Below are 17,967 nucleotides of genomic sequence, written 5' to 3'. Positions count from 1 at the left end.
CCATGTTTGATAATTTTTAGCACCCAGTCGGAATGTCAGTAATAGCTCACCACATGTCCACATAATGAGACAGAGGACAATTTCGATAGATTGATTCGATTAGATGAATCGCTGTCCTGAAAGAAGACATTTCTGAGGATTTTATAGCAGACAGATTTGTGCCTAAAAGGGTGGGACTCAAAGACCATAGCCAATATTAGAATTGCCATTAATGTAGAGAGGTTTCAACTAGGTTGTTTAGAATGATACTCCCATTTGCATAGTGACGCAATGTCAAGTGTACTGAGTCGAAAGGGAACATACTGTATGTTGTAATTAAAATGACCTTTGCTGTAGTTATAACATATGTTATGTCTTTCTTTATGTCTTTCCAACCACACTAGGTGTGAAAAATGCAGATGAGGCAGAGTTGAGGCAGGTGGCGTCTGAGCCTCTGGAGCTAAATGTGTATAATGTGAATGATTTTCCTCTGCTCAGTAAACTGGTGGGAAGACTAGCTCGTATCGTCTGTGGCAAGATTGAAGATCGTATTAAAGCGAAGAGTATGTCGATCACACACATTAACTGGTGATTCAACACATTCCCACACAATATCACTGTTTACTCACATTTTAGCAAAAACATGTCTGTGTGTGTGTGTGTGTGTGTGTGTGTGTGTGTGTGTGTGTGTGTGTGTGTGTGTGTGTGTGTGTGTGTGTGTGTGTGTGTGTGTGTGTCTTTTGCGGAGAAGGAATGGAACATCCCTCTCAGGATCCAGTTCTGTCCTATCCAAGCCCAACTGATTTGCGCTACGTAGGACTAAGTTCGAGAGAGGTGCATCTGCGTTGGACCACCCCCAACAGAGCTCCCCAGCAGTACAGAGTGGTGTACCACACCACTGAAGAACAGAGTCTGAAGGAGGTGAGCCAAGTTTGTTGCACTCCCTTAGACACACATTTTTTTTCTACATATCTAGGAGTTGGTAGCTGCCATGTATTGGTACATGCCTGAAGGCTGTTCTGTGGTAAAGATGTCTAAAGCATTAATCGCTTGAGTGAGGTTTGATATGTCTGTGTTTTATAGTGTGGAATGTAAATTTAAAAGCACAGGGAATGAGAGATCAGCTTGGCTTCTATACTTAAAGGAATAGTTCATCCAGAAATTAAAATTAATCATTTACTCACCCTCATGCCATCTCAAACTTGTATGACTTTCTTTGTTCTTTTGAACACTTCAGAGATATTCTGAGGGAGGTATGAGGTGTTTTTGTCCATGCAATATAAGTCAGTAGGGTTAGTGTGGGTTAAAAAAAGGACATACAGGTGGTCTGAAGTCCTTATTCACTATAAATCCTTTATATTCTGTTTAAATTAATAAAGTGATGGTGTGTTATTTCATGGATAATTTTTGCTCTCAGGTGGTGGTGAATGGAACAGACTCCACGACACTTCTGACAGGACTGTCCTCACAGACACAATATCATATATCCATCTTCCCTGTCTATGGGAACAATGTGGGCTCTGCTCTTAGAGGCACCTTCACGACATGTGAGTCTCAGCACTGAAATTCATGAATATAAATTATATTTATATATATACAGTATATATCTCACAAAAAACCTGTCTTCTCCTCTCTGAAGTGCCATTGGCCATGCCTGAGGCTCTGAAGGTCACTGCCTCCTCCCCCAGTAGTCTGCAGGTGAGCTGGCAGCCAACTGCAGGAGCCACGCAGTACATGGCCTTGTACTCAGCACTCACTGATGGAGAGCCTGATGATGCCAGAGAGGTCAGTTTGGATTATTGTGATGTCCCATGTGGCTAAGTGCGCTGTCTCTAATTACAATGGTTTGACACTTTTCCTGTGGCAGGTAAAGATCGGACCTGCTCAGACAGATGTGGAGTTGGTGGATCTGATGCCATCCACAGATTATTCAGTCACTCTTTATGCTCTTTATGACGAGGACCCAAGTGATCCAGTCACAGCTATCGGCACCACCTGTAAATAGTCATTTATTATCAACACTCACACATAAACATATCTTCCTTTATATTGAATGTCTGTACAGGACTGACTTTTCCATCCCACTCAGAATTTTACTATGCCAACACTCTCTTATGGGCTGTTCACACAGAACATGTTCTTACTTTAAAAAATAGCAAGAAGCAACACAGCAAATAGATGCATCTTTTAACTTTACACAGCATCTTAAATTTGCAGCACTGTTTGCATGAGACACTGAAACAAAAACAATGTGAAACTTGGCATTGGTCAAAGACATCTGTCTAATGCAAGTGTGCATTGTGCAACAATGAAAAAATATCGCAGCAGAACGCAGGAATGCATTTTGTGTGAACAGCCAGTTCTAATGATTTTCTTCCCATATGCTCCCACTAAATGTAAGTACTATGACTGCTATCAGTCGATTACATTTCTTAATCACAATTAATCGTATAATTTTTCATAGCGAATCGTGATTAATTGCAAATTGTGAAAGTGCTGTAATTTGTCTCAAAATGCATTTTATCCGCTTTGTTCGAGCAATCATGAAGCCACATTCATGATCCGCATCAGAGTAGCAACACCAGCGTCAAGCACCAATTTGAAAATCGCTAGCAGTCAAAACCGTTTCATTCTGCGTTCCATCTGGACTTGTTTTGTACAACAAATAGAGTCAAGAGATCCTTTCCCCATCCCTTTATCACTGACACTGAATAACTGTTGTGTGCGTTTGTGGAAACATCGACACATTACAAAGGTTCCGCCCTTCCAACCAGAGTTTATGCTGGTTTATTCTTTATTAACAATAAATATGTTAATCACAATTAAGAAACATTAACGCATTAAACTTTTACATTTTTGACAGCATTAATTTGACAACTCTAGTAAATATTAAACCTAGATGGCTGCTTCTCATGTAAAATTAACCTTCAGTTAACTACAGTAACATTCTAGTTGCTCAAAGTTAATCACAAAATGAAAATTGTATGAAAACTATATTACTGGAAAATGAAACTATTTAAACAACCATCTGTAAATGATGTGTTGTTCATTGCTATTTTAGCACTGACTCTCTTTGCTCCAGACACATACTCTTTGAACACTACAGTGAATGACGAAACTGTAAAAGAATCACTGAATAATTTTTTAACTGAAACAAACAGTTTGCAAAAAACGATTCACGGAAATGTGTCAGACTTTCCAACACTACAGGAAACTAAGAACTATGTTTCAAATGCATGAAAAAATCAGACGACTCATATTTAGTCCGGCACCACAACAAATAAAACCAAATCCGTCTACCTCTAGATCCTTTACTCATTCCCTCTCATCTTCTCTCTTTCAGTCCCATTGCCATCTCCTCTCAGTTTACAGTTTCCTATGGTCAGCCACAGCACTCTGAGGGTCACATGGGTCCCTGGAGCTGTCGATGTTCCCACCCACCGCATCGTCTACAGTACCAATCATGGCAGTGATGTCAAGAAGGTGAGCAGATCCAGGACATCTCTCCCTTTTTTATATTCTCGATGTTCTGCTTGCACAGCTTGTAGTACAGCCCTTGCTTTCTTGTCTCATGTTGGTAATAAAAGTACATCTTGCTACTGTATGTCACACTCTTTCTTTCCCTGCTTCTCAGGTTGAGGTCAAAGGTGTAAACACAGTGTTACTGCAGAATTTGTCGTCACTCTCTAGATATCTGGTGTCAGTGCTGTCACTCTATGAAAAAGGCTTATCCACTCCTGTTACAGCCAATGTCACTACCTGTAAGTTACATGCATATGTTTTGTGACAAATTTTTGACACACTAATGCAAATTTTGAGGATTTCTTCTCATTTGAATTTTTGTATCTTCATGCATTCCTCCACCTCAATACATCCATTCATCCATCCACCCATCCATCCATCCATTCATCCACCCACCCATCCCTCCATCCATCCATCCACCCATTCATCCATCCATTCATCCACCCACTCATCCCTCCATCCATCCACCCACCCAACCAAACATCCATCCATCCATCCATCCATCCATCCATCCATCCAATCTATCTCTCAGTGAAGGTACCTGCTCCCTCAGACCTGAGAGTAACTAACTTCTCTGGCAGTGACATAACAGTACAATGGGAAGCCGCAGCAGATGATGTGGTCTCTTATCTCATCAAATGGATCTCCCTTAGTGAAGGAGATCTCAGGCAGGTAAGCTCTAACTCTCAGCACTTGACACATTGCTTCATTCAGAAATAGAATGTATGGCCACATGAATGTGTGATTAATGTCATTATGAACAGGGTTTCCATGTTCATGCATTGTAAAAATTTAAAAATAGGCAGCATTTGGGGTTCCTCAACTGCCACACCTAAGCTGAACCCTCCAGACACCCTTCAAAGCCTCAGATATCCTAGTTATGTTCACAAGGAGCCTCGAAGTCTTTTCCTTATAATGCGGTTACTGAAGGAACCGTTGACAGTCTAGAGTGACTCCAGAAAGTTTTGCCAGTGTGACAACTGAGGAACCATAATGGTGCCTCCAGTAGCTTTTAATTTTTATAGTGTGAAAAACCTGGAAATCTTTTATGGATTTAAGAAAAACAATTATCGATAGTTTTCCTGCCTTGGAAGATTTACGCTAACTAATAAAATATGAATATATCATAGGAAACTCAGAAAGTTCTGTAGTGTATATCCTTTTTTTATTTTTTATTTATTTTGCTCAGTTTGCTTTGTGTCGAGCAATATTTTTGAAATGATTTCTAAAAATCCTAATTTTGTACAAAATTAAAACATTTATCAGTTGAGAGGTATTTTATGGATGTATTCCAGTTGAAAGTTGATGGGGAGGTTGAGGGGGCCATCTTGGAGGGGGTTGAGGAAGATAAAGAATATCAGATCTCACTGTCAGCACTATATGACGATGGGGCTCAGAGTGATGCTGTGGCAATACGATACAGCACCTGTGAGTATACACACTTACACACATAGACATATCCAAACTTTTGAAGTATTAAAACACATGACTAGTTTTGTTTGTTTGTTGTGTTGTTTTAGTATCAGGAGGTGGTCCCAGCAGTTTATCTATCTCAGAGGAGACAGCAGTTAGTTTATTGGTATGCTGGATTCACCCTAATGCCCATGTGCAGCATTACCTTGTGTCCTACACTCCCCTGACTGGAGATGCGAGGGAAAACACAGTGAGTGCTTGATAAGGCAAACATCACTAAAACTACACTCTTACTTAGGGTTAATGATTTGAACACACCCCTAATACTATGGCAAAGTAACTTGAGTGACATAAATGACACCATTAATCATGTGCATTGTTAAGGAGTGGTGTGCTATTACTTTTCTATGTGATCTGACTTAGGATTTCTGCCTGGAGGATGATAAAACAGGCATACAAAACAATTAAATTTAAGCTCACGGTGAAGTGCCTTGATTAGGGCAGTTTTGACATATTTCCAGTGAAACAGGAATTGGGGACGAGGCATGTCATACAGCTTGTCCCTTTTTAAAAAAATTGCCAATAGGCTTTAGTTTACATATCAATACACACATACCCCTTTCCTCCATGCTGCTCATGTCAGAGCCGATGTTGTGCTGAAATTTGACTCCCTGCTAGATTCTGATTCCCTCAACCTGATTCTTTTATCCCTAAAGCCCACCCCTAACCGTCATTGGTCCCTACTACTAAAGACTATCCCTACACCTACACCTAAACATAAGAATATAGGGAGTCAAAATTCAGCACAACACCGTTTACTGGGGAAAACTAAAAAACGATTTTAATACCAGACAGCTTTTCCACTGACCTGGGAACTGACAAATGATCTAAGGCTACCTTTACATCTTGCATTAACATGCATTTTCAATAATAGTACTTGACCACATTAAATGACAGATGTAAATGCACACAAGATGCATTGTGATCGGATCACTGAAACGACATTCACCTCTGAATGGAATGGATTTTTGGCCATTTAATCATTCACTTCAGCAATCGCATAAGCATGTCCTGGCAACCACTCACAACACCCTAGCATCATGGCAACAGGATTTGCACAGGCAAGCACCACTCACAAAGTGTAAAAATCTAGGTTTTGTTTCCTTTTTGTAGTTGACCTCTGGTGTTTGAATGGTGGTCTCGTCTCTGTCTGTTGGCTCTTATATGTAAATGCCCTGTGTGCCATCAAGGCAAATTCCTTGTGTATATTTTATGCATGACCATATGTGTAATCCAAAAATATTTCAGTACTGGACACAATAGCCGCTTTTCAACCATCGGTCCAGTGCAAGGCGGGGCTATCAATTGGTCAACCAGGGCTAAGTCCTTGATACCAAAATCAATCTGCATTCCCACCATCGGGCCTATAGCCCCGCGTGTTGCCCTTAAACCTGCCCTTAAAACACCATCCTGGTGCTAACTTAAGCTCAAACTGTGGTATCATGTTATTTGGTTATCTAGAATATCGAGTTTATATTATATGTAAACAATAGCTAGCTAGCAAGATAAGTTAATCCCTGGAAGTGACTGTGTAAATACAATGGCCCTGGGACGCACTAGCATGCCCTCATTTAGCCCGATAGTGGAAACACGGTTAATGACTGCAGTGCCTGAGAAAACTGAGCAGATTTCCACACAATTTGTTTGTTGTGTTCAAAATGTAATGTGGTGTCATGGGTAATGTAGTCCTGTGGGTTGTTTGTAATAGGTGTCATTGCCAGGCAGTGAGAAGTGCGTCCTGCTGCAGAATCTGCTGCCTGACACTCGTTACAGTGTGCTAGTCACTGCTGAGTACCGCAACAGGGAGGGCGGCAGTGCCTCAGCTCAGGGGAAGACAAGTGAGTCACACACCTATGTAGACCTCAATTCAATAACCTCAGTATTACAATAGCTGCGTCCCAATTTCAAATCACATACTTGTGAAAAAACCTATGTAAATAATAGAGAATGTAGCAACAGCACCTTAATGCTTCAACATCACCCCACGCTGTGTCAATATGTACATTGTTTGAGATACAAGTGTTGAACTGAGGCTTGCTAATGTACTAAAGCTTGCGGCAACCCTTCGAATGCCTTTGAAACCTCACCTCTGTCAGCTGTTAAACAGTGAATGCTTCCTTGTAATAATTGACTGTTAAGTGTTCCATTTGGGATGATGCTACACTTTGAAAATTCATACACATCATGGCTGAGTGCATAGTATATAGTGCATCATTTGAGACACAGCTAATGTGTACCATTCAAATGTATACTTTACACTTCATACTGCACTTTTAAGTGTTTGCTAAGTCAGGTAATGTCTTGTAATTACATCTCAATCTGTGTTTCTCTCTTTACACAACCAGCCAGTCTGCGGGTGAGCAGTGTGAGTGTGGTGCGGTCCGATCACTCCAGTATCTGTGTGTCCTGGAGGCCTGTAGCAGCAGTCAGCAGTTATCGCATAGTCATCCAGGCCCTCAGAGGTACTAGACCCCCTCAGCTCATACATGTGGCATCCAAAAGTCAAAATCTTTAATCATATAGTGATTAGTGGTGAAATGGCAATTTAGTTAAATGTATGTGTGTTAACAGATAAACACACAAATGAGGATATAGTCGATGCTACCAGCAGCAGTCACTGTTTCTTAGAACTGCAGCCTGAAACAGTGTATCGCATCAGTGTGTATTCCCGTCTGGGGACAGTAGAGGGCGCTGCAGTAACCATCCTTCACCCCACAGGTTAGAATCCTGATCATTGTGAGTGACGCATGTCTCAGCCTAAAAGCTATTGCTGTTTTGTTTTGCTCAGTTGTAATAGTATGTAATTGTCTCATAAAGCAACAGCACCAGTGAGAATTCAGGTTCCTCCTCGCTTGCATCCTATTCAAAATGAAGGTAAGATTTTAAATGAAGGTCTATTCAAACTTAAAACACATACAGTATTTGTGTCCAGGGTGCGATTTGTTTAAAAACAGTGAACGTCAAAATTTAAATTTTAATGTAGAAATTCAGACGATGTAACTCATATCATATACATTTCTTAAACTTTAGACTAAAACCAGAGAAAATAATAATTGTAACTACATTTAATTTAATCAAAATAACTAACAAAATTGACAAGTCAAGTCATATTAACTGTAAATTATATTAAACAATTAACAGGAGGCATTAGGGTTAGCTGTCAAATATTTGGATGCAGGGCTAGCATTAGCTAACAAATAACAAATTTGATCATCAGCCATCTGTTATTACATAATTATTTTTCTGGACTTGCGTGGTGTAAAGATTTCCAATTAGGTATAGCTGCAGGCCGGAGACCTCCAAATGGGGGCGGAATCTTCAAAAGAGGGTGAAGTTACTCCAGAAGGGGGCGGGGTTACTACAAAAGAGGGCGAGGTTCCTCCAAAAGAGCGCAATGTTACTCCTAAAGAGGGTGAGGTTAATCCAAAAGGGGGTTGTTTGTTGTGGTTAAAAAAGGGTTAAGGTAAGGGGCTCCCTATATCTTTAATGGTGATTTCACGCCCCTTTTTGGAGCCTGCAGTTATACCCTTCTCAAAATTTCATTGTATTTTACATTCTATAAGATAAGGTTAAGGTTAACATTTTGTGAATCTGAACTCTCTGTGAGCTCTTGGCTTTAATTATCATTGTTTCTCAAGTTGTGTCTGAAGAGGCTGTTGCATATGGACGGATGCATGTTTTTCTCAAGCATTTAATGATATTAAGTGTTTATTTACCCATGTAAAAGAGAAACAAGCACATTTTATTTTGATTAGAAAAATTAGTACACAACACAAGCATGTAATTTTGTTTTTTGAACAAAGTGAAGGGGAGAAGTTGTGTTTTTAAGTGTTGTTCGGACACTGCAGCCTCTCGTTTCGTATCATATTTTTGTGAGGGTCATAAAGAAATCATAATGTCAAAGGATTGTCCATATTTTTAATTCAAGAGTTTAATATAGGATTACAGGCGTACTAATGTCACCAGTATTTAGGTAGATATTCCAGGTAATATTTTTTATTTACTGCTATTTAATTTGTCTGCTTTATTGTTATGCTTTTGGTGTTTACAGAACTTTTCACTACTTATAGTATAACTACAACTCTTCAAGCATAACATGCTTTCTATATTTTTCAGTGTGTCCTGAGATGACAGTCAGAAATCACATCCTTAAAGGTAAGATCATATACTGATGAGAGTCTAACTTTTACATAGCACATACTGTATATAGAAACAATTAACCACTGGCGTAGCCACAGGTGGACCTGAGTGAGCCAGGGCCACCCATTGGGCATTCAAACCCACTCAGTCATTGTCTTGCGAATGTTCTACCATCAGCCAAAAGCTTACTGGCCTTAAACTACAAACTGCTAACATAAGAGGCTGTCGGGTGGGATAATTTCAGCTCCAAAGATTTCAAAACAACAGCAGCTCAAAAACACTCTCATTATAAGGCAGCTATTTACACTGTAAACACCCGATGTAGCGATGAGATGCACGTTCAGTTGACGGGTCTAATAAATTGTTTGTAACAAATGTCATATATGTAAGCTGAGTGCTATAATTCTTTTTTGTAAATATTTAAATAATTTCTGACCTGTTCATCAAAACCAGATCGAGTTGACGTAAGATGCTAAATTAAATACCTTGTTAAATCAGAGAATGTTTAGCAGAGATGGGCCACTTCTATTCAAATTAATGGGAGAGGGGCCTGGGTAGCTCAGTGAGTAAAGACGCTGATTACCACCCCTGGAGTAGCAAGCTCGAATCCAGGGTGTGCTGAGTGACTCCAGCCAGGTCTCCTAAGCAACCAAATTGGCCCGGTTTCTAAGAAGGGTAGAGTCACATGGGGTAAACTCCTCGTGGTCACTATCGGTGGCATGCGTGGTGTGTTAAGATTCATCCTCCACCACCCAGATTGAGGCGAGTCACTACGCCACCATCAGGACATAGACCGAATTGGGAATTGGCCATTCCAAATTGGGGAGAAAATTTAAAATAAAAAAATGTATGGGATAAATTAGAATGCTCAATGGCAGCCAACTGTCAGTGGATGTAGAAATAAAGTCCCGACCTACAGGTTTTTAGAGCCAATCACCTTTAAGATATAGACATCGTCAATCAAATTGAGAACGCACATGCACATTAGTTATAAAAGCTGGGAACATTGTGGTTTTTTAGCGTAATCTGAGGTAAAGAAGCACAATTTATGTTACCAGTGTTGTCAGATTTTACTGCTGAATTGAAATATGTTCTTAGATAGTAATCTTGACAAACCGTTTTGGAGATTTCGGTCTTTTTCCATTCAAGTAGATTGGAGCTGCACTGTTATGTCTGGAATTAGCCTCCCAAGAGCATTCCAAAGATGGCTGCCAGTGGACTGACTTGCTAAAGAGACTTTGGTTATTTGGTTATTGTGGCAGGGCACCAGTGTAAAGTATTCAATATAAAGGAGGAGGTGAGAACCGGCTTTTCAATATAAATAATAGTTTAATGATAAACTTAAAAGACAACATAAACACACACATGACGGACATGTCCGTAAACGATCTCTCTCTCTCCCGCACGATCCTCTGCAGTCGACCTTTATCCCTCACGGAGGCATAATTAGCCTAATACGGGACCGGGTGTGTAGGATCACGACCCAGCCCCGCCCTCCGCCCTGCCACAGTTATATAATTCAGTTAAAATACTGATGTTAAAATGCTCTTAAAACTCCTAAAGGTCAAAAGTATAATTCGGTTGTCCGCATTGCTGATCTCTTCGTGCACAGTATGCGTGACACAAATTTCGTCATCAGCACAGTCACATTTTCTCATAAAGCAGACGCGGTCCTCGTCTGTGCGCATCATTGCCGCATGTGCCGGCCATTGACTGTACTAGAAGAGTATCGCAAAACAGTTGTAGTGCGCATGCGTTGAGCGCGTTCATATTCGCTTGTGGTAAGAAGAGTATACTTTGAATGGCAACGCGGTCGACGGACGTGATCCGATCCAGAATGCAGAACAATTAACCGTACCTTAAGACTTTGAACTCCATGCACTTTATTTTCCAAATTAAAATAATGTCATATGTATTAATTGATTATTAATTTTATTTGTTATAAATGCCATTATTTGCTCCAAAAACCACTCTTGAGGGCACTCTTAAGTCACACTGAAATAAATAATTTTGGATGCTAAAATATTTTCTCAAAACTCCTAAGACTTTTAAACTCCAGCCTCTTTTTCCCCATTCATCTAAAATAAAATAGTTGTTTCCAAATATCATATGCAATTGTTTATTTATTTAATTTATTGCCATGACTTTTATTTGTCATAACTTGAGGAAGCATCACATGTGTATAGCTGTAATAGCTCTGAATATTTTGTCTCTACTTCCGAACCTTTCCTCTCTTACCGTGCCATCGCAGCGGCACCATTTCACCCCAGTTTAATGAGTGTAGAGTTGCATGCAGTGACATGATTAGAAAAGAAAAGTCATTTTATTGACAGTAAACCACAGCAGAGACAGTGAGAATACACATTTCCATCATTTTTATCCGACCAAAGACAAATAAATTACATAAATGGTACATACTATTGTTAAAATGCCCATTCTGATTTTAAATCTTCAAAAATTCCTTTGGTGAATCCCCCATTATCTGTTCTCGGCAATGCCTCCTAATGTTCCATATGTTACGCATGTAAAATATTTAAAATATACTATATATTGTCTGAACGCTCTCAAACATACAAACTGTTGATTGATCTTTTAATATTTTTGAAGTAGACAAGCTTTAGTAAATGTCCTAAATAAGCAACTGTTGTCTATAATCATCACCCATTATGCATTATGTAAAATGAGCTCAAATATGTGTACACTTGTGTTAGGCTTCAACATGATGGAAGCATTTGGTCTAACTCAGAGAGCTCATTCTACTATTGAGGGTGTGGCAGCTGAGCCTTTCATCTTCAGTACCTTGCCCAGTTACACCCTCTATAGAGATGTTCAACTTACCCAGAGCACAGGGTGAGAAAGGCAAACACACACAGATGCATACACCTATTTGTAAATGGTCCAGTTTTTACCTTTCAGTTATACCTTATACCCTGCCTTGTTTATGTGTCCCTCTGTATTTCAGTTTCATCCACCCAGCTGGCTTTTCTCCAGAACACACAATCAGCATGGCCTTCAGGCTTCTGCAGGACTCACCAAGGGAGCCTTTTGCCCTCTGGCAGCTCACGGACAATGACTTCCAGCCAAAAATGGGGGTGGTGCTGGACCGTGAGTGCCTCTGGTGGATTCAAATTTTTGTAGTTAAATTTAAGACTGGTTCAAATTTTCCAGCAGGACTGTCATCATTGTAAACATTGCTGATTTTGACACTATATTGTGCATAATTGCCTTTTCACATTCAAGAAATAAAGTTTTCTGTGTTCTGTTCTTCAGCTGAGAAGAAGGTGCTGCTGTATTTCAGTCTGGATTACAGAGGAGAGATACAGGAGCTGACCTTTGACCAGCCACAAGTACATTCTGTCTTCTATGGCAGCGTTCATAAGGTAAGTGAGAGAGAGATAACTGGAGAGTGTACATTGTTTACAGCGACAGGGGGAAAGAAAATGTTTTGAAATGATTAAGATTTATACATTTTGTCCCACTAATTCTTCTAATCTCTTTTTCCAATGTGTTTGGCAGATTCATTTATCTGTCAGTCAGGTGAGCGTATCATTATCTGTAGATTGCCAGCGGGTTGGTGAGAGGCCTGCACGCCCCTTGGGAACTTTGCCAACTGATGGCTTTGAGATGCTGGGCAAGCTTGTAAGGACACGAGGGCCACACAGCGGTTCTGCAGCTGTGAGTCTGATTTTCATTATATATGATAAAAAGTTCACAAAGATGCACCTGGTAAAAAATATTTTCTATTATTAAATATGACATTTTTATAAAATGATTTTATTAAATAATGTAATTATTCATAATATATATTAAAAAAATAAAAAAATAATAATAAAAAAACATATATATAGTATTGAATAATAATTAATCATTTATTAATATTTATATTACAATATTATATTATTAAATATAAAAATAAAGTTAAAAGAATTTGAAATATTTTGTTATATAATGCATAGACATTCATGCATTTTAAGTGTTGCATAAGTGTCCAAATACTGTACTTTTGGAGACACTGTATATACTCACTTATAGGGCAATACATATGGTCAGTTTTGAATGTCAAAGCCTGTAATATTGTGTTTTGCCCACAGTTTCAGCTGCAGTCCTTTGAGATTGTGTGCAACACCACCTGGGCTTCAGAAGATACCTGCTGTGATCTGCCCGCACAGGTACATGAGTGTCACAATCCTGTTTTTTCCTATTTCAGGTCCAAATCAATCTCAGTCTAGCGTTCTGCTTCACTGATATGAGATAGACAATTAATTTGAGGTTGAATTGACATCTCAACATGGATATCCTTACATGGATGTGGCTAAATAATTAATATAAATAAAGTAAAGAAAGAATTGTAGGAGTGCACGTAAAAATAGTTCAATTTTTTGAGTTTCACTCTCTGTCCTCTAGAGAGACGAGGAGAGCTGTCCAGCCCCTCCATATGCATGCACCTGTACCACCAATGTCCCTGGAGCACCCGGAGATACTGGTCCTCCTGTAAGTATACAGCCCTTATATGCTACACCATGCACAAAAACTGACATGAAAATTTGAGAGCTTTTAAAATCATATTCAATAAATCACTATGATGGCACTGCAAAATGTTGGAGACATTATCAGTGATATGAACTGATCTCAATGCTTGTTCTTCAGGGGAAACCTGGCTCTCGTGGGGAGAAGGGTGAAAAAGGAGAGGTGGGGCAAAAGGTAGGACAACTCACACAGAGATGTGGTGGGTGAAGAAAGTCACCACCATATTTCAAATTTGCAAGCCTCTGTGATTTGTAACTAAAACTAACTTTTAGATTACCCACCTAACTCAGTAACCACTTAGCCATGCCAACCCACACTTGATTTTCTGGTACTGATTTTCCTAATATACATCTCGTTAAAGTTTTAATCGCTCTTCTCTGCCTCTAACCAGGGTGAGATGGGCCCTCCAGGAAAGCCAGGCCCTGAGGGCAGCTTTGGCACCATTGGATCCACAGGTCCACGGGGAATAACCGTAATGGGAAAAGTGGTATGCTAACACATGTTCTATAGAGACAGTATAAGATACATAATATATAAAGCATATGGAACAGATTAAAAACCTTTCTATTTTTGTCTCTGTAAAGGGTCCACCAGGAGCCAGAGGTGAAAAAGGAGATATTGGAAGACCTGGTAGTCAGGTAATCTTGTGAATCCATCTTCTATGTCTATAATCATCACCCAGCTCGACCGTTATAGCTGGTCATATATTTAGTGGTGCTTGCTAAGGTTATTACTATTGCTAATTTTTAACAGTAAGTATTAAACTTTGTCACATAACTTGTCATAATGAATTAATAAAACCACCTAGCAGTGCTCTAGCAACCGCCCAGAGCACCCTAGCAACCACAACGGCCCACAACATTTATAAAAATCTCAGCAACTACATGGAACACAAAAATCATATTTAGCACAGGAAGCAGCACTCACATTTTCTTCTGAAAATGGAAAAATCCAAAGTTATTTCATCTAATTTTGTGTGTATCACACTCTTTCCTCATTGTGTGGTTGCAGGGTTTACCAGGGCTTACTGGTATAAAAGGAGAAGAGGGTATTCCTGGTCCTAAGGCAAGTCTCAGTGTGGCTCTGGGCATCACTTTAGAGCCAATACCACTGTAATAGGTTATAACACTTATTGGTCTAAATGTGTTTGAATTCTATCAAATTAAATGTTCAGTTTATCAATTGTATTTCTGTCCACACATTTTATACAGGGCACCAGAGGAGTGGAAGGTAACATGGGTCCCCCTGGAATTACAGGGCCAAGAGTAAGACAGCCTTACCTACATGCATTCAAGGGTTATCTATTATACACTTTTGTTCCATTCTTCTTTATATATGAGGGTGTTCTCTTTGTAGGGTTTTCAGGGTATCCCCGGCCATCCAGGACAAGCGGGAGAGAGAGGGCCACTTGGTCCTGTAGGGCCCACTGTGAGTAAATCCACCATACTTCAGTTTAAAGGATAATTCACTCAAAGCCTTATTACTTTCTGTCTTCATAAGTTTAGTGGAATGTCTGAGCTGAAAACTTCCATATAGTGAAAGTGGATGGTGACCAGGGGCTATCAATCTCCAAAAATACAAAAAAGACAAAAAAGCAGAATGTGCATTGTATACTATACTCTAAGACTTCTAATGCCACGAGGTAGTTTTTTGAGAGGAACAAACCTAAATTGAAGGCATTATTCACAGTAAATGTTGCCTTTACAATCATGCTTCTCCATCCTGGTCATCATTCACTTTCATTGTATGAAAAAGAGGAACTTGGACATTCTACTGTAAATAACTACTTTAGTAAATGATGACTGAATTTAGATTTTTGGGGAACTTTCCCTTTAATTGTACTCGTGTTACTCTCCTGTCTATCCAATCAATGATAATTCAAAGGAAGACTTCTAGAAGTATTACATTTTACTTGATATTACTGACAGACAGGATGGTAAATATGAGCAAGTTGTTGTATTAGATTTTTTAAAACATGTATTTTTTCCCCTTCGAAGGGCCTTCCTGGAAGTAAGGGTGAGAGAGGTGAGAAGGTGGGTTGAAAGTCTCTCAATAGAAAAAATTACATGTATGTCATTTGTGAACCTAAACATAGGTTATTTTGTTGATTTTGATAATGGTTCCTTTTATTAGGGAGAGCCACAGTCTCTTGCCATGATCTACCAGCTTGTTACACAGGCCTGTGAAAAGCTTGTGCACAGTATGTAGTAAATTCTCCACATTCTATTCTTTCCATGTCCATTTTTTTTAATCACAGTAATTCAATAGCATCTTTAATGGAAATCTTGGCCTGAGTAATTGCATTTCACTTAGAGTTTATTGTAGCTTGTTTATTTTCTAGATGAGGTGCTGAAGTTGGACACATTTCTGATTGAGATTAATCGGAAGCCACTGCCCATCCAGGAACCAGTAGCACCACCTGGAGAGCCAGGTATACCAGGGGGAAGGGGGACACCAGGATCTGCGTGGCCCTCAGGGGCGACAAGGAAGCAGAGGGGAGTCTGGAAAACCTGGGTACCCTGGTGAACAGGGTAAGACTCAACTTTTTCCATTTCTGTAGAGATGCAATTTGGCAAACTCCAGATCTATAGTCACATTACATTTTTAATTCAAACTCTGTGTTGTACTTTCCTTTGAGTGTAATTCTGTGGTTAACTTATAGGACGCAGAGGTATGCCCGGTGAAAAAGGGTCTCCAGGAGCCAATATGCTGGGACCACAAGGAATAAAGGGATTTGCAGGTATTTCAATTTAGTTGTGTATCCAGGAAGGGGTCATATCACATTGTTTTATCATCAGAATTAAACAGGCTGTTTTTGCTGCTGTGCTTATGGTTGGGTTGCAGGTTTTCCATGGGGATTGGTATAGTTGGTGCTGCTCCATACTTCAAGAACTGAATCTGTTGAATCTGGTGCTTTGGAGCAATAGAGCCTGTTTACACCTGGTATTAAGATGCGTTTCGGGTGATGCTATCACAAGTGGTCAGCACTAAATATAGGTGTATACAAGGTCTAAAATGCTTTTTGATTGGATTACAAAAACCATATATGGAGGTAGTCAAAAACAAATGTGACCACATCGCATTTGAGGTGTAAATGCTAATCCGTCCTAAATGTGTCCCGGAGGGCAGAAAAGCAGTGCTCCTCACCTGTTAATCAACTGCTGCGCTATAACAATAGATTAAGCTCCTGAGACCCCGTGTCCACATGTGTTGACATTATGTTTTGGCTTCGCTATTGGCTATGCCTAATTTAATTTAAGGGTGGGGAACCTTTTTTCCATTAAGGGCCATTTGAGTATTTATGAAATTATTCGCGGGCCATACAATTGCTTGCAGTTTCTGATTGTGTGTTGAAATTAATGTACGCATTCCATTATGTACTCGCACACCAAAAACACTAAAAGGTCTGTCTATTATACAGTATTTTGTGTTGTTCAGTGGTGGGCCATGCATTAAAAGTCTAGGCCTTCAGTGTGATTCATGTCATTAAGAAAAAAATGAATAAGACACACAATGTCTTTGGGCATCATGCATTATGTCGCAGCTAAATAGTAATATTGATATTTTAAAAACACGTCCACGCAGGAAAGCCAGAACTTGAAACAACACTTAATGCTCATGCAAGCCTAATTTTAACTGCAGCATGACTGTTTTGTCTCCCGAACAGACATTCAAAAATGATAATTTTTCATATGAATCTACCAAGGAGGTCTATAACACCTGGAAAAATCTATCTAATAATATTTGTGATTTAAATGTTGCTTGCAATAAATTTCATTTCATCAGGGTACATGGTTATGCTGTGTTCCATTCAAGTTGAATGAGGGATATTCCTACTTGATATCTCCGACCATAAATAAATTCCCCGATATTCAGAAGATGACATTTTAAGAAACAAAACTGCAATGCTCCCATTAGCTTAACAGGGGTTTGACTCTCATTAGAGATGTCTCGTATCAACCCAACTGTTAAACTATGCTACAACGCTAACATTTGTGCTTCAGGTGTACGGTTTTCAAAAGAGATTATAATGTTTTATACACCTGTTTCTGCAGGTGTTTGTTAAACAAGCTTTAATATAATGTAATGTTGAAACAAACTCATTTATTGATATTGCTTAATAAAGTTAATGTTTATCACTCACTTTGTTTATCTCCCCGAGTGTTGACATGTTTGTGTGACATCATGCCCCTGCATCTCGGTGAAATTGGAGTTGAGAATTTCTGCACAAGCCTACAAATTGTAATTCTGAATTCAAGATGCTTTCCATTGCACTTTTCCTAGTAAATAGTTGTAAAATCCGACTTCTGAGTTGAATGGAAAGCA

At 39.4% G+C, this 17,967-nt stretch overlaps 1 protein-coding gene across 1 annotated transcript in view; it reads left to right on the top strand.

Moving 5' to 3' along the window:
• Positions 1-17,967, top strand: part of LOC127619059 (collagen alpha-1(XX) chain) — a 50,209-nt gene that overhangs the window by 21,917 nt on the left and 10,325 nt on the right. The window contains exons 10-40 of the mRNA XM_052091788.1: positions 384-542; positions 731-900; positions 1,397-1,526; positions 1,619-1,764; positions 1,847-1,976; positions 3,323-3,462; positions 3,614-3,740; positions 4,034-4,173; positions 4,797-4,929; positions 5,022-5,164; positions 6,683-6,812; positions 7,320-7,436; positions 7,546-7,692; positions 7,792-7,848; positions 9,091-9,129; positions 11,826-11,964; positions 12,077-12,219; positions 12,385-12,494; positions 12,631-12,789; positions 13,206-13,283; positions 13,519-13,605; positions 13,762-13,815; positions 14,033-14,128; positions 14,226-14,279; positions 14,653-14,706; positions 14,853-14,906; positions 14,998-15,069; positions 15,639-15,674; positions 15,775-15,841; positions 15,983-16,172; positions 16,304-16,381. Of these exons, the coding sequence (XP_051947748.1) occupies positions 384-542; positions 731-900; positions 1,397-1,526; positions 1,619-1,764; positions 1,847-1,976; positions 3,323-3,462; positions 3,614-3,740; positions 4,034-4,173; positions 4,797-4,929; positions 5,022-5,164; positions 6,683-6,812; positions 7,320-7,436; positions 7,546-7,692; positions 7,792-7,848; positions 9,091-9,129; positions 11,826-11,964; positions 12,077-12,219; positions 12,385-12,494; positions 12,631-12,789; positions 13,206-13,283; positions 13,519-13,605; positions 13,762-13,815; positions 14,033-14,128; positions 14,226-14,279; positions 14,653-14,706; positions 14,853-14,906; positions 14,998-15,069; positions 15,639-15,674; positions 15,775-15,841; positions 15,983-16,167 (3,296 nt within the window). The 3' untranslated portion in view covers positions 16,168-16,172; positions 16,304-16,381. The remainder of the gene's footprint in view (positions 1-383; positions 543-730; positions 901-1,396; positions 1,527-1,618; positions 1,765-1,846; positions 1,977-3,322; positions 3,463-3,613; positions 3,741-4,033; positions 4,174-4,796; positions 4,930-5,021; positions 5,165-6,682; positions 6,813-7,319; positions 7,437-7,545; positions 7,693-7,791; positions 7,849-9,090; positions 9,130-11,825; positions 11,965-12,076; positions 12,220-12,384; positions 12,495-12,630; positions 12,790-13,205; positions 13,284-13,518; positions 13,606-13,761; positions 13,816-14,032; positions 14,129-14,225; positions 14,280-14,652; positions 14,707-14,852; positions 14,907-14,997; positions 15,070-15,638; positions 15,675-15,774; positions 15,842-15,982; positions 16,173-16,303; positions 16,382-17,967) is intronic.

This window comes from Xyrauchen texanus, chromosome 25 (genome assembly GCF_025860055.1).
Source record: "Xyrauchen texanus isolate HMW12.3.18 chromosome 25, RBS_HiC_50CHRs, whole genome shotgun sequence".
Lineage (NCBI taxonomy): Eukaryota > Metazoa > Chordata > Actinopteri > Cypriniformes > Catostomidae > Xyrauchen > Xyrauchen texanus.
Note: the sequence above shows the minus strand (reverse complement) of the source record. Positions and strands in the feature narration are given on the sequence as shown.